The 17,130-nt window shown below is 40.7% G+C and overlaps 1 protein-coding gene across 11 annotated transcripts in view; it reads left to right on the top strand.

Moving 5' to 3' along the window:
* The window catches only part of SMARCD3 (SWI/SNF related BAF chromatin remodeling complex subunit D3), a 118,716-nt gene that overhangs the window by 81,191 nt on the left and 20,395 nt on the right, over positions 1-17,130 (top strand). For all 11 annotated transcript variants that reach the window (XM_069778552.1, XM_069778551.1, XM_069778550.1 and 8 more), the window contains 4 exons: positions 10,227-10,349; positions 12,724-12,819; positions 13,324-13,425; positions 15,428-15,589. In XM_069778552.1, the coding sequence (XP_069634653.1) occupies positions 10,227-10,349; positions 12,724-12,819; positions 13,324-13,425; positions 15,428-15,589 (483 nt within the window). The remainder of the gene's footprint in view (positions 1-10,226; positions 10,350-12,723; positions 12,820-13,323; positions 13,426-15,427; positions 15,590-17,130) is intronic.

Consider the following 17,130-nt stretch of genomic DNA (forward strand, 5'->3'; position numbering starts at 1 on the left):
ACTGACCAGTACATGAGGTGCCAGCTCTAAGCTGTACGATGGAGATATTCAGGGCCTGTAATGGGGAAGACTATAGGAGGCACAACAGTCTAGAGCAACTGTAGACAGAAAATTCTGTTTCCATTTAGGGCTCAGCAAACACATTTTAAGTATCAGTTACTCAGCTAGTTAACATCTAAAGAATGATCAAACAGATGTTTTTCAAATTCATGTCTAGACTTAGCACGTAGCATCTGTGAAATTCAAGACCTGTCAAAATAAAGCTAAGCCTATTGGGTTATTCTGATGTCAAGTATTTTCATTATACTATAGTTGGAGCATTGGTAACAGCAATAAAAATTATCTCTGCATTTCCATCTCTTATCAAAGCTCTTGTAATTTTGAAATATTTGCCTTAAAACAGTGGTTCCCAAACTGGGATTGTAATCCTGAGAAAAATTTAAATTTGTCTGAGGTATGTGATAGTATGTAGGGAATATGCAGGACTCCTCAGAATTTCCAGTTGTAATTGCAGTTATCTCACTGGTCACAGCAATTGAGTTGTAGCTAGAAGCAGTCTTTGGGAACCACAAGTTTATGGTCTAGTGTTGCTCAGGCTGTTTTTTTCTGTCTGAAGACTATTATTTTGGAGAAATTTTAGGGGGAGATGTTTCAAACGCCTTTGATTGAGGACAGTGCATAAAATATGCTGGGCCTATTGATCCTACTTGGATCTTCTGTGAACAGTTGCACTGTTGAAACAGATGACAGCTGCGGGATTGCTCAGAAAGCAAGGAGGCCTTGGGGTCGTGAGGTTGGTTGAAGGGAGGGAAACGGCCTTCACCACCTGCCAACTCACTTTACCACTGTCAGCAGCTGCTCTCAGCTGCCAACTTTTCCAGTCTAGATCCTGCCTTCTATTTTTTCTGCCTATTGCGTACTAGTGTGTTCTCTCCTCTTCTGTCAGTCCTATGTTCTTGGACTACATCTATGACAAGAGTCTCAGAATTCCTTGCCCGCAGAGCAGCATTTGCTGCATGCCACTCATTGCAGGAGTCCTTGCACTGACTTTATGGAAGACCCACCCACTCACATGCTCAGAATTCCAGGAAGGACTTTTTAGTGGGGAGTCAGGCAGACAGGGTTGTTTGACTGCAGTGTGGCTAGAGGTACAGAAATAGCAAGTTCCATGGCCTGAAGGAAACAGAAACTGTATGGCTCAACTTCAGATGAGTAGATGTCATTAAAGAAGAATGCATTACTGAAAATCTGGACAGCTAGGGCCATGGTGGACTTTGGGAGTGGGATTTATTTGGCTAAGTATAGACATCTATGTTGTATTTATTTATATGTAAGTTCGTTACTCTGGACTCCCTTTATAGTTGAGCAATTTAGTTAGTGTAGGCAATGGAGTTCAGGGCACAGTTCTTCTCATACAGAAGTAGATATTTAAAAGAATATAGATAAATCATGCCCTAAAAAGTGCCTATTTCTTTTGATTAACTAAGCCTGAGATAACTAGTCAGTTGTGGACATAAACGTAATTTTAAGACTGAGATGATTTTCATCCCAAGACTTGAATCAGGGGTCACCTGGCTGAAAGAAGGGCATCTAGTGACCCATCCCACAAGCAAGGCTCCTACTCCAAGCCCTGGCACCACAAACAATAGTTTGGTCTCACCCAAACCGGAAACTGTTATCCAGGGACTGTCACTCTTTCACAGTGAACTAGTGTGGGACATGGAGTTTACCAGACCTGTGTGTGGTTGTGGTTCCTCAAACTAAATGATCTACTCCCAGGTTCCCCACTTTCACGTTTTAAGATGACTGAGGAATTGCTACCAGATTGTCAGCAGAAGGGATTTTGCATTTTTTCTGAAATGCTAAGGTTTCTGCCTGGTCCTCTGCCCTCTCAGGCAAGACTGTTTTTGGGTTTTTTTGCTTAGTATGCCTTGTGTCCGCAGCACCTCATACAGGAGCTCTGCAGTTCTGTTGTTCTAAGAGACTCTCATCTTTTCCGTGTAATGAGTTCTAAACCTCAAGCATCTGAGGGATATTCTTCGGGGCAGAAGAATAAATAATTTGTGGAGATTTTTGTGTCATACTCTGAACCCTACTGTCATTGAGCTCTTAGAATCAAACCTGCACTCACTTCAGTCAACAAATGCAGTAGGTGTCATTTATCCCAACTTGAGCAAAGCATTTTATTCATTCTTCAGGGGATATTATGGAGAAAGAGGTGGGGATTACTAAAGAAAATTCAAGGTAATTGAGCGCAGTGGCAGCTCTATCACTTTTTAGCTGTTGTAGATTCCCCTCTGCACTCTGAGGTCTGCGGCACATGGGCAGTGTACTTCCTTTTCTGTGGTTGTCATGTTGGTCTTGGTGCTGACTGGGATTAATGGAGGAATTTCTGCTATAAAATAGTTGCCAACTGATTTGAAACATCATTAAAGGTGAGGTTTATTATTTTGATAATAACAATCTTAATATGATGTGACTGAGAGAAAAAAAAATTATGAAAGGTCAGTTAACTAGAATTCCCTGTAACAACAGAAAAGGTCTAGTGTTGCTGCAGAAGACCCTAGTGGCATCTCATCTGATTGTTAAAGCTGGAATACAGTGTCATCGATACACCAAATGAACAGTTCAAACTAGAACAATTATGCGAAAAAAGAGCTTCTGCAATCTAGGGAAAGGAAGATTCACCTTGTGCATGTCACTCAGCTTTTATATGTGAACACAAAAAAATTTGGGAGGAACTGGGAGTGGCTGTCTTTTTGGTAGAGGGGAAGAAAAGTATCAACATTTAGGCTGAAGGACAATGCTGGCACAAGAACAAATGGGGAAAAGGTGACTGAGTAAATGTTAGGCCTGAAATTAGAAAGAGGTCGTAATTGTCAGAGAAGCAAAATTGCTCCAAATCAAGGAGCAGAAACAGAGATTTCGTTTTTGAAATTGTATCTTCATGGGTTCTGAAAAGCATTACATGATACAGACCTGTGACCTGGGCTTACTGTTGCTGACAGCTCAGTGACCCTAGGGCCCATTGGTGTAATCCATCAAGCACTACAGTGGTTTTGATAAGATACTGTAAAGCTCTTCAGGGGAAATGTCTGCACAAGTCATTTAAAGTAGAAATATGTTGAAGGCAGAACAGAATTTATGGTAATTTCAATTTAAACAAAACAATTTATTGAGGGAATTTTATTAGGAATTTTCTCATCTTTAATCATCAACCATAACATTTACAAAATAAAAAAAAGCCAAATAGCTTACAGTTTCACTAGTGTGAGGAGGTCAGTCCAGCAACAGGTATATTGTCTGATTAGTATGCGGTTATACATTGGGAGAGTTGGGTCATGGCTTGTGGTTGTCTTACTGTCATAGCCTTAACATGTATGTTGATCTGCAGTCACCCAATCTTTGAGGGTCACCTCAGAGTCAGTGGGCTTTAGGTGAGTCCACCTCCTTTTGGATACCCCTGAACTTGGGCCTAGGAGTTCCCAGGTTGTCTTCTATAGACTGATCTGGGGGTTCTTACACATGTTATTATTGAGAGGACTGAGTTGCCAATGGGACCACACCAAGAAGTGTTACTGCATTACTGGTTGGCTTGTTGTCTGGATAGTTACTCACGGTCAAGAGACTGTGCCTGCAGCCTTACCATGCTACACTGTTTTTAACTAGTTAGGACCGAATCATGCCACTGGGCAAAAAGTTAATCAGGCCCGACACAAACAGGCAAAGTACATGTGCATTTTCAACCCATCACAAACTAGCTTAAGTATTTGATGAGAACATGGTTACAACTTGCATAATCACCCTCCTTCTCCCACATGCAGTAGCAACAGGAATTATGAGGCTGGTGTGAATCAGTGTCCTTACTAATAGTGACCAGTAACAGGATCACAGGTTGGTTGAAGTTGGAAGGGACCTCTGGAGGTCATCTTGTCCAACCCCCCTGCTCAAGCAGGGCCACTTACAGCTGGTTGCCCGGGACCATGTCCAGATGGCTTTTGAACATCTCCAAGGTGGGACACTCCACAGCCTCTCTGGGTAATGTGTTCCAATGCTAAGTACTTCATAGGAAGGTGCCAGAAACCCTTCCAACTGTAGGTGACAGTTCCACCTAAATTCCGGTAATTAGAGATCAGTTTATATTAAGACACAGAAAGGTCTGACATCTTTTAAAATTCTCATGTATTGATATGACTGGATATTCCTGGGATCTGTACATAATATAGTCACTCCCTGTTTTTTTGTTTGGTTGGGTTTTTTTGTTTGTTTTGTTTAAAGAGCTTTTGGCTTTGGTCCAACAGCTGGCAGTTCAAAAATAGACCAATTGAGGCTGATTAATATGCATATTTATGACCACTAGAACAAGATATCAGAGATGTAATAGATTTTTCATTCTGTCAAGTCTTTAAGTCAACACTGGATGTCCTTTAAAAAGAGCTGCCCTATTTGATGAATGATTAGAGCCTGTGTTGCACAGGAAATTGAACTGGACAATAAAGTCTCTTCTTGCTTATAAACCTGCAAGTTCTAAATCTGTGTTCTGTGACAATGAGTTCTATGGGTTAACTATGCTTCATTATGCTCTGTATAGCATACATGACATAATTCCATTGATCAGGTTTGAATTTATGGTCTTGTGGCATAATTTTATGTGTTATGCTTTTTGCATTGTGAGATAAGGCAAATGCAAACACCTAACCTTCTTTAGATCAGCCCATATTTTAAATATGTCTTCCAGGTTCTTTAATGTTCTCTTTTCTTAGGTAAAAAATTCAGCCCTCCCAATCACTGTAGAGAAAGAATTTTTCAGTGCACCTAGCTATTCTTATCACCCGTCAGTATACACCTCCTGATTCTCTTCCTGAGAGAGTATGGTATACAACTGCTAAGTAAGCTGCTATAACTGATTTTATAGACTATTGTGCATACTATTCTCCATTTTATTCCTCTATAACATTTATTTGACTTTTTTTTGAGCTTTTTGTTGTTGTTGTTGTTGAAGTTTTTATAGAACTGTCTACAGGTGTTTTTCATGTGTTGGTGCAATTTTGAACTCAGTAAATGTTGGGTAGTTCCTTTTAGTACTCATGATACTTGCATATTCTACCAAGTCACTGATTTTCCTGCTTTGGGTTGGCCATTTTTAAGTTCTCGTCCATCTTTTGTTGTCATGAGTTACCCAACTAATTTTGATTCTTCTACAAATTTTGACATATCTGTCTGCTGCTACTCTGGGTGAGCAATACCTCTATATTCCAGTTCTGATATGAACACTCTCTGTTTCATTCGATTCTTTTATAATGGTCAGACTTGAACACTTGTTATTGGTGGTCATTGTTCTTTTTGTCTCCTGATTTCTAGTCTCCATGATACTTTTATCTTTGATGGTTCTTTTTCCTTCCTAAAAAGTTTTTGTGAGACCATACGAAGACAGAAACACAGATTTTAATCTTTACTGTGCTTTATGCATGAGGTTTTTATGCTTTGTTGAGGTACATAGAAATCCATCCTTAAGACGTGCATAGAGAGCTCTTAATACTATTCATAGGATCAGCAGCCAGATTTCCTTGATTCAGTCAGCAATAGTCTATCTGCTGATAACTCAGTTAATTTGTTTGAAATCCCAAGCACAACTTCCCTGGAAGTGTCCTGGAGGTACTGTGTCCTACCTGAGAGTTCACTGAAGAAAACTTTAACTTCAGCAAGAGGTTATTTGATTCACAACGTTGATCAAGTCTCTGTGATATTCCCCCCTGTTGGGCTTTGTCTTTCTGGGTGGCAAAGTTTCAGTGTGTCTGAAGAGGTGAAATGTGATGCTTTCTTCTTGCCGTAGAGCTGTAAGTTTTCTCTTTAGTTTTTGCCCCAAGCTTCTGAGAATCCTACCAGTAAAAAACAAGGCCTCAGGTTTTGGTTGGTTGCTTTTCCGTTCTCTGAGAAGCCACCACACAGAGAGGAGAATAGATTTTAGATCTGTGCTATAACGTGCATCGCTAAGAAATTTGTAGAATTTGTTGAAGGGCAGCGGCTTCTTGCCCAAGTATGTCGCGCTGCTGTATTTAAGCCGCAGCGTAACCAAGTTGTAGGTAACTGATGTATCATTTCCCGTCTGGATGAGATGGAGTTGCTCAGCTGGAGACGGAAGAATACCTCACTCTCAGAGCTTTCTGGATATGAACTTGGCATTATTGTGGAACCCAGGAGTACTGATAAGTGAACCGAGTGCAGTGATTTTGGGTGTGTGTCTTTAGCCAAGGAGGCTTTATGGTCTGTATAGTGGCTATAAAACCCCAGCCAGCACCATTTTGGTGTTCCTTCTTTCTTGAGCTCAGTTTTGACTATCTATATCATCTCTGAGCTGCCATCTTCCAAGACTGGACCTCCTTATGCTAGCAGTATAGCTGTGAGTGCTGAAGTTGTTACTCACTGGGTAGATTCCTTCAGGAGGGATTCAGACTATACTCTTGGATCTCTGCCAGGATCTTCTTCATCAGGTGAGATGGTAGTGTCTCACAGCTGACAGGAGAAAAGTCATGGTAGAGGAGAAGGAGCCTGCTGGTCCAAAGAAAACGTTCATTTGTAGAGCTATGGTTCTGATGTTTCGCTAGAGATTTCTAAGTGTATTTTCTTTAATGCCACTGCTCAAAGTATGTATTACTGCAGTTGCTGATAAGCGTATGTAGGGCAAGTTCAAATGCTGTTGTCTAGTTTCTGGAACTGGTAGATAGTCAGCCTCCCAGAATGTCTTGAGCAGAGCTGTTCCCAGGTAGCTTTTATGAGGAGCCAGTGGTGCTGGCAACACTAGACATGTGTAAGGAGGAGGTGGTAGTGGGAATTCTGGGAAGGTCAGAAAGAAGGAAAAAATGGAGCAGCAACTCATAAGGGAACAAACAGGAGGTGGACATGTTGGCAGCAGCTTCAGAAAAGTAGTTGTGGAGGCTTGAATGTTTCTGGGTCAGCACAGTGCTGTACAGAGAAGGACAGGTTTGGCTGTTCAAGCAATGTTCATGGCCAAATGTCTTTTCCACAGTTTTTTTAGACTGCTTAGCAGAACATCTTTGGCAGATCTGGCTGCACTTTGCAGGTCAGGTCTAGAGATACTGGTTATGACAACTGTGATGGCTGACACCTGATTGCAGTTGGCTGTGCAGGTTCATTTTAAAGGGTGGTGGCTCAGCTGTAGAAAGGAAGGCTAATGTTTGCCATGTCCTAAGGTGCACTTGGCCTGGTAGAGCCCTCAGAGGGAGGGGAAGATTGTGCCAGCTGGAGTGCAGGGTAGGCCAGTCAGTGAGGCAAAAAGGATGAGGGACTGCCTCATTCAGTAAGAAGCCGGAAGAAAAAGCAGAAATTTGGAGTCTCCTGAAAGAAGGCAATAGCACAAACACAGTTGGATCTTAAGGAATAAAAAGAGAGGATTCTCTGTGTCTCCCCAGAAATGACCCTACAGAGTTTTCTGCAACTCCGGAAATCACACAGTTGCTGGAATAAGAGCAAGCCTGAAGAAATGAACCATTTTCAAGGACATGTGAGCAGAGAAAATTTGGTTTACAAAACCTTTTTTTTTAAATTCCATTTTACCAGGCAAATGTGAGTTTTCTTTCTTTATGTTCCCTTATTCTGCTTTGTGTTCTAATAAAGATTTTTGTTAGATTTAAAGCCCGTTTGGTGTTGGGATCCTCTTGCAGCTGTGCAGTTGTGCTATTTGACTGATTTCCTGATGAGTCAGAAGCAAGGATCTTTCAGTGGTTGCATTTGGGAGATAATCACTGCCTTAACAGTGCTGCAAATTTGCAGTACCTCTTGGGCCAAAATCTGAAGACAGCCCCCAGGTGCAAGTTACACATTTTGCATGTTGGATAGAATGTCTTTTCTTAGCAGAGACTAAAGGCTCAGCATTCTATAGTACTTACAGGTTGTCAGTAGTGTCTGTAACGTGTTGGGAGTCAAAGGCTAAATGGTTTTCGATCTAAAATCAAGATACGTAGAAAGTAGGACAAAAGGTAACTTTAGAGATAGCCATTACTTAGGATTTTTATTCATAATTATTCTAAGTTCCTTTCTGATGACAATGTGGAAGAAGTGGGCTGATTTATAGGGATTACAGTGAGGAAAGGATTAAATCTGAGAAAGATAATTCATTGTGTAGAAAAAACCACTGTAAATTGAAGAGAGAGATGTGGGACAAACAAACAAATGATACGCAGACTCTGACTTTGGCAGAGCAGGGAAAGTATAGCGAACCCAGCAAGAGACCAGTTCTGAAATGTAAGCTGCATCTGGCTTGTGCTTGACTTGAAAGAAAAATGATAAGGGGTTAGCAAAGGGAAACAGTGGAAAATATCAAGGAGGGGTATTTTGTATTTAACAGTGGAGTTAGGCATTGTTACTAACTTGGTTTTAGGTGGACTGTACAAGGCAGCTAGAGCCTGAAAGCTAGGAGAAAGGAAGACCTCTAAAATACTCAGATTTGAATAGGGATGTTAGTGCAGAGGATGATCTTAGTGATGAAATGTCGGACTTCGAAGGAAACAGACACAGTTCCTATCTGGATATGGGGAGGTATGAGGAGAGAAGGAGTTTCCAGGGTAAAAGGGAGAATGGAGATAATGTCTTTGGAAATCAAAAGAAGAGGAAATGGAATCAGTGATATAAACCTGAAATGTCGGTGGAATATCTAGGAGGAACTATTAAGAAAAAAGCTGCTTATGTATATAGATACAGTTTTGCAAATAATCCAGGTGGGGATAAAATTTAGGAACAGTGCACAAAATGTGCAGCTTAATTTGAGGAGTTGTGAATTTAGAAATGTGAAGTCCTTCACAAATCCTCCACAACAAATAGAGATTCTGGGGCCTTAAAAAAACCCATTTTATGTAATGAAAGAGCACTTTAGCAACAGAAATCCTGTAGGAAAGGATGGAGAAAGAATAAAGATTTCTAGGAATATTTTTCTACCTATCTGCCTGTTCTTATCTGTGTCAACCTGTTATTTTCTGGACTCTTGGCACTTTTGAAAATCCTGTCCCCCGTGAGTGCATACTATTGACACTCCATTTCCATCAAACTTTTATGTCACTGTCTTCTCTAGATTTGGCAAAGTGTAGTCAGTTTCTTGTTCCTCTTTAGCCATACATCTATCTCTGCCTCCCACATTCCTCTATGCCATATCAGATTTTTAGTTTCCTGACGTGATGTATATAACTTCCTTCTCTCCTATATGTGTGTATGTCTGAGTATGAAAGCTTTATAAGACTGCTCCTTTCTTATGTTGGATGAAGGTTGTTTTGACTGCATTAACTGGACAACTGTAGCCTTTTTGTCATTATATTATAAACAGATATTTGAGATTAGAGTCCCAAAGAAATTTTTGGCAATATATTTTCTGGAATCCATGCATCATAGTTAATGGCCAGGTTTTCCACGTGGTGCACGGGAGAGAAGGGCTCTGAGCAATAACATAGCCATAAGCCAGTACAGTGATTGGGAAATGTTAGAAAGCCTGTAAAAATGACAACAGATGGGCATAATTGTATCTCTCACAGACTTGAGCACTTGGGTTAATGATGAAGCACAGTGCCTTCCTCCACTCAGGTCTCACAGCACGTTGGAGCTGCAACTTGTTTATTAGGGTGAAAGGCAGTTAAAGAAGGAAGGTTAGGCAGCAGGAGGGTGTGTGTGTATTTAGGTGTGTGTCTGTAGGAGGACTATTAACAGGCTCTGCATGACGGTAGAATGAAGATGGGCAGAGCATGGGCCCAGCATGTAATTTGCAGCATTAGCTGTATTTGTGAATGCCATTTACAAATCAGAACTGATGCAACTGTGAAAGACACTCATGTAGCAAGAGGTTTGCAACTGAGTCTTAGCAATCTAGCTAGGATCTAGACAGGAAGGACATCATATCGTGCTTTTCTTACAATGATTTCTCAAATACCTAATCCGGAAGTACAGGATGTATAGCCTCATGGCCTTGGCCCTGCAACCTCCTGTCTTTCTCCACTTACAGTGGATCTTAGTATGTTTGTATGGCCAATAGTTTTTGAAAGGAAGTTTCAGATCAGCTCTTCAGTGTATTTTCTTAAAATCTTAAATTCTAGTATAACCTGGTGCAACGGTACTGAACATGCAGATTCTCTACTAAATGTGTAACTTACCACCTTTCCTGTGGCTTCCTCAGGTCTTGGACTTAAACCGGATGTGTATTTTTCTTTTCTCTATTTGTATAACAGCAAAAGCGGAAACTGAGACTTTACATCTCCAACACATTTAATCCTGCAAAATCTGACGCTGATGACTCTGATGGCAGCATTGCTTCATGGGAGCTGCGAGTGGAGGGGAAGCTCCTGGATGACGTATGACTTACCTGTGCTTCACTGGGGCTGGCAAGGATCTAGAGATTGTCCTGTGGGGTGGTGGACTTTTACTGGGGACATCAACTCAGACAAGACATCTCTGAATGGCAGCATTGGCTTGTTGCTGCTGGGAAGGTGCCATGTCCAGCCAGAGTGAGGGATAATGCCATAATGGGAATGTTGGGGAGCGGTGGGGAGGGCAGCAGGAAATGGAGCAGACTTAAGGACAGGACAGGTAGGAGGTGGAGAGAATAGGGCCGAGATAATTCCCTTAAAAGATATGGCAGGCTTCAGGTCACAAGAGGTGTGATGAGTCAGGCCTACAGCAGGCATTGCATGTTGTGAAGAGTAGGATAACAAGGACAAGCGAGTGGTTTATGTTCCTAGGGAGGGCAAGAGGATGTATGGATGGTCAGAGCAAGATGGAAGAAAAGTTTTGTCATTCTGAAGTCCTCAGAAACCTCAGTGATGGATTTAACATTCCTCGGGGAAGGCTGGACTTTCCTGATACAGGTGTCACCTATTTGAATAGACTTCACAAGCTAAGTATTTGATAGGATAAACAGATAGAGAACATGCATGTATGGAGAGGGCAAGGCTTTCAAGGCACGTCTGTTTGTCTGGAGATAACTGTACGTGAATCAGAATTATAATCTTGCTGGAAGATAAAGGGGTGACAAAGTGCAACATCTGGAAGTTGAAGTTAGGCAAATTCAGCTTAGAAATTAGAGCAGATATTTTAAAAAAGAAGGAGATTCTTTATTGGAACAAAATAGCTTCTCAATTACTGGCAAATTTTAAATCGAAGGAGGATGTGTTTCTAAAAGATTATCTGCATTAAATAGAAGACATTCATTGAAATCCTGTGGACTGTATTCTGTGGAAAGTCAGATTATGTGATTGTAGACCTCTCAGTTTTTAATTTAGACAGTATGAGCTCTGTAGTAAACAGTGAATACTGATAATTAAATGGAAAGGCAAAATGTAAAAGGAAGTACTTTTACTTAGTGTATGATTAATCTGTAAAATTTACTGTCATCTTATAAATCAGGCCAAGAAATTAGCATTCATCAAAAACCTGAAGCTATTAAAATAAAAGGTATACAGTGGCCTTAGAATCATGGAATGGTTTGGGTTGGAAGGGAACTTCAAAGATCATCCAGTCCAACCCCTCTGCCATGGGCAGGTACACCTTCCACTAGGCCAGGTTGCTCAAAGCCCCATCCAACCTGGCCTTGAACACTTCCAGGGATGGGGCATTGTCGTGGTTTAACCCCAGCCAGCAACTAAGCACCACGCAGCCGCTCACTCACTCCCCCCCCATCCAGTGGGATGGGGGAGAAAATTGGGAAAATAAGTAAAACTCGTGGGTTGAGATAAGAACGGTTTAATGGAACAGAAAAGAAGAAACTAATAATGATAATGATAACACTAATAAAATGACAACAGTAGTAATAAAAGGATTGGAATGTACAGATGATGCGCAGGGCAATTGCTCACCACCCGCCGACCGACACCCAGCCAGTCCCCGAGCGGCGAATCCCTGCCCCCCACTTCGCAGTTCCTAAACTAGATGGGACGTCACATGGTATGGAATACACTGTTGGCCAGTTTGGGTCGGGTGCCCTGGCTGGGCATGAGAAGCTGAAAAATCCTTGACTATAGTCTAAACACTACTGAGCAACAACTGAAAACATCAGTGTTATCAACATTCTTCACATACTGAACTCAAAACATAGCACTGTACCAGCTACTAGGAAGACAGTTAACTACATCCCAGCTGAAACCAGGACACGCATCCACAGCTTCTCTGGACAACCTGTTCCACTGCCTCACCACCCTCATCATAGAAGTCTTCCTTATACCTAATCTAAACCTACCCTCTTTCAGTTTAAAAGCGTTGCCCTTGTCCTGTCAGGCTTTGGTAAAAAGTCTGTCCCCATCTTTCTTTTAAGCCCCCTTTAAGTACTTAAAGGCTGTAATAAAGTCTTCCCAGACCCTTCTCTTCTCCAGCCTGAACAACCCCAACTCTCTCAGCCTGTCCTCATGGGAGAGGTGTTTCAGCCCCTGGATCAATTTCATGGCCTCCTCTGGACCCGCTCTCACGGGTGCCATGTTCACCTTAAAAGCCAGTCCTTTCCAACAACATTAAGAGAGTCAGGGAAATCTTCCCTTAAGTGTGCACTGTTCCACCACTGTTGAGATTTTTGTATCTTAGCCTGCATTTGTCAGAGGGAAAACTCAATTAGATTGATCACACTTGTGGTCTATATGGGAATTAATGTTCAAGAGAAAGAGAAAGCCTGAGAATGAAGCATAGAACATAAGCTAATATATGCAGCCTTAAATATTTCTGTTTCTTCTGATTGTACAGCTCAGCAAACAGAAACGAAAGTTTTCATCTTTTTTTAAGAGTTTGGTTATTGAACTGGACAAAGATCTTTATGGACCTGACAACCATCTTGTGGAGGTAAGAAGGTCGTGCACCCTTTGCATACAAACCTGATACTAGCACAGATAAACCGCTATGTGCCTGTTGTCTACCTTGTTTAAGTTACCTTGCATTCATTATCTCATTTAAGGTATTTTCAAAGTTTTCAAAATTCCGTTCTTTTTAAGAGTGTTTTCCTAACAGAATCTATATAGTCTAAAAACATAGATGCGGTAGTGATGTAGTACACACCTTAGAACAGAATGTATGAAATGATGAAAAAATTGTGTGCATTTTTCCTAACAAGTAAAGCATGCTAACAGTAGAACAGATTGTGCACTAAAGCTGAATTGTAAGGGCAGAGCAAGAAATGACTGGGGGGGGTGGGGGTGTTGTTGTGTTGTTTGGTTTTTTTTTAATTGCAGGATCTTCAGAAGGCTTGTACTTGTCTTATTCTTGCATGGCCTACTGTGCAAGATACACCTCTGTGGACATCAGTGAAAAAAAAGATTGACCGTCTTACTTGTTTTTTTCCTTTGGCAGTGGCACAGAACTCCCACAACCCAGGAGACAGATGGCTTCCAGGTGAAAAGACCCGGTGATGTCAGCGTGCGGTGCACATTACTCCTCATGTTGGACTACCAGGTCAGTGCACTCCTTTTGGCGTGGAAAATACAGCCATTGGGACATAGTGCAACAGAGCAAATTCATCCTGTCACATACATCAAAAAACAATATACTTGGACTCAGAATGTCACATAGTCTATTGAGGTTAGAATGATACCAAACTGACAGATTATTTAAGATATAAAGGGGACACATCAAGTAAGTTTCTATTATAGCCTACCAAAATATTATTCTTGGCACTATGATAATTAGTATTTTTATTGCCCACCTGCAGAAAAAATATGCATTTCCACCTCAGGCTTCTTAGAGAATAGATAAGTTGCTCATGAGTTATGTGTGTGGTCCTGTACAGAAATTCAAAGGAGTGGCTTTTGCTAGTGGTACCTGAACTAGCTGTGTAGCTGTGGCAGCCTTTTTTTCAGAGCAGACTACACAGCTTTCGTGGTTTGTTAAGTTTTGGTAAAATTGTCACCCTAATCTGGCATAAGGCAATATTGCCCTGCAAGGGTTATATTTACCATTACTCTTAGGCCTTGTTAGGCATTCCTGCTTCCTCTCTTTTGTCAGGATTAGTTCTGTTGTACTAGTAGTATTTGTGGACTGAACACAAACAAGTCAGGGAACTGATCCATTTGAAAGCTAACAAAACTTACTTGCAAATCAGTTCCCTGATCCCAGTCACAGGAAACAAAAAAAACAATAGGCAAAATTAGTTTATTCTGCCTTGGGATAGAGTATAAAAGAGGTTCCTGGGCACAGTCTCAAACTGGTTTAAGCCGCTGTAAAGCTAAACGGCTCCAAAAGACCACTTTCATTTCAGTTGTGGGTGTGCACTGCCACAGTCTCCATTCTCTTGGCACAAATGATGGAGATTTGCAGTTGTGGAGCTCACTAACCTGACTGACACCATCCCTGAAAGAAGTGTTGCTGTCCTAAGAAATTGATAGAAATGCACTGCTGAGAGGAGACAGGATCTCCCTCTTCAATGGCAGTTCAGTCTCAGACACATTTTGATTGTATAACTTTAAGAACTCATTCTGTGCCATTCTCTTTCCCCTCCATGCAAATAGCATCTATCCAGGATAAAGACACTCACATTTTATGTTGACAGACAGAAAAATTTATTAATTTTAGGGAGCGTATGAGTTAACTGAAATGCTGATATAACCAGTGAGAATCTTTATTGTTAAGACAATCTAATGATGTTTGTTATGCTCACCATTATTATAAATTTATGCTTTAAAATAGGTGTTCTCTTATCCTTAAGCCTTGATTTGTTATAAAGCTAGCTTTGGGTGACCTGGCACCCAACAGGGTAATCCTTGCCTAATAATGTGGCAAATATTAAACTTGAGTATGGGTACACACTTGAAGAGGCACCAAATTCCACAGTATCCAAGGAATGTATATTACTAGAGATGCAGAACAGGGTAGTTGAAGAGTTGTATCACAGAGGTCAGGAGAAGAAATACATTCCATTGACTAGTTGTGGTTGGGTAAATTTTCTGGTATGCAGCAGAATGGTGGGAACCTGCCTGAAAAACAGAGTTCCAAGGTACTTTGTTGATGTGAGGCAGCTGAGCAGTTAGTAGCAACAGTAGAAGCATCATCCTGACTTCATTCTCTGTATCTGTGGATAACCTCCAGTAGTTCAGAGGAAGGGCCGTTCTGTTTCTTCTTCCACTCTCTAAAGTCAAATTATGCATCAATGTTGAAAAGGAAAGTTCTTTCCTGAGTCTGCATGCAAGTTGTTACTATCTAAAGCACGTGATACAGATAGTCTGTGTGCATAGCACGTGTGGAGCATCCCTCATTCTTTTCAAACCCTGGATAGTTCTTCCAGAGCACCGACAGTGGTACACATCTGAGCAACTTGTATTTTTGCAATCTCTGCCATTGAATAGGGTGCTTCTCCTGAGGAACAGAGCCCCCTGAGAATTAAAGCTGAAACTTCATACTTGTGTATCTGTCTGCTTTTCTCTCTGTTGCCATCTCCATCTCTTTCTCTTTCTGTTAACAGCCTCCACAGTTTAAACTGGACCCGCGATTAGCCCGTTTGCTGGGGATACACACACAGACCCGATCAGCCATCATCCAGGCTCTCTGGCAGTACATCAAAACAAATAAGCTGCAAGACTCCCATGATAAGGAATACATTAACTGCGACAAGTACTTCCAGCAGGTAACTCCTTTTTGGACGCAGTAGCTCTTTAGAGGCAAACTATAATATCCATCAGCAGATTGAATGGATGAAAATTCCTGATTTTTATCTTGCTGATTTGTATCTTCCCCATATGATTTGTAGTATCCTCAGTACTGAATGGCTTTCAACAATCACTACAACTAATATAATAAGCACCCTCCCCATGTGCCAGTGTTGTCAAAAAACCACATCTGGTGGTTCAGTGCTCCCACATAAGTTGTGGCCTTTCCAGGAAGGAAGACTTTCTTTAATTGTTCCACTGTATTGATTTACTGTTTTTTCCCCCCTGATGGATCATTTTGTACTAAGAAACATGAAATAATCTTCTGATTCTGATTGCTGAATCATATGTAGAGCTGTTTTCTTCCCTTTTCTTTCCCTGTTTATGAAGGGCAGAAGACATGGAAGATATAACTAGAAAAGCTATCTTTTCCTAAGTCTGCTTCAGATTACAAAATGCCCTCAATGATCTGCAGTACGTTAAGACTTTTTGTCTTTCACAATGACCTCTAGAATTAACCAAGAAGGTCACTTAAAAGCATCTCCACCTTTTCCGTAAATATGATTATATTTATTTTGTAAAGGTAATGTTATCTGAGCTATCACTATCTTAATTTGCTTTGTTTTTCTGTAGCTTCAGGCTTACCTAATTTATTTTGAAAGTACCTGAAGGTAGGATTTGTGACAGACTTCTGTTTAGGGAAAGTACTGGCAGTTATAATAAATGAATAATGTTTCAGTGAGCATTGAAAGTAAATGTTGCAATGAAAGTTGTGTCCTAGTTTTCTTTTTAAGCTTTTATTTTATTATATTAATTTGCTTTACAATGGTTTAAGGTGACCAATGCTTGAAATAAACTTAAAGGCAGCACTGGGTTTTTCCACATTTGAAAATAACAACAAAAGAATTGTGAGATTCATGGGTAGTTATAGGAATATAGAATCAAAGTGATCTGGATTATATAGTCACTCTCTTGTTTGGTTGTTTGGGGTTTTTTTTGAGAATTACAGCATGCAGTCTTTTTCATATATAGTGAAAATTCCATCTTAAAACCTTGTAAAAATTTTTGGCAAAATTACAAAGCTGTTCGCTCTGTTGCTTAGATGATTTGATTTCCATTCTCTATTTATCTATAGCCAATTTAGACTCAGTTTTCTTTGCGCCAGCCCAAAGAGGAAATGGTAAAGGGAATGTGAAAAAGATTTGAAAAATCATGAGCAGAATGGAAAAGGTGAACAAGAAGTAATTATTTTTTATTTTGGTAAATAATTAGATAATTAGAGGCCATCAGCTGAAACTGGCAGGTAGCAAATTAATCCTTGTGATAGGACATTACAAATACTAAAAGTGTACATAGGTTCCAGAAGTGACAAAGCAATGGAAAAAAAATCTTTGGCTATTGTAAATGCAAGGTAATTGCAAAACTGTGGAGACTGGGAGAGGTTTTTTGGGGAAGCACCCGTATATGTTTCTCCTGTTCTTACATGTTTCCTTTAGTATCCTCTTTTGGCCACTATCAA

Source organism: Haliaeetus albicilla, chromosome 2 (assembly GCF_947461875.1).
Source record: "Haliaeetus albicilla chromosome 2, bHalAlb1.1, whole genome shotgun sequence".
In the NCBI taxonomy this organism is placed as follows: domain Eukaryota; kingdom Metazoa; phylum Chordata; class Aves; order Accipitriformes; family Accipitridae; genus Haliaeetus; species Haliaeetus albicilla.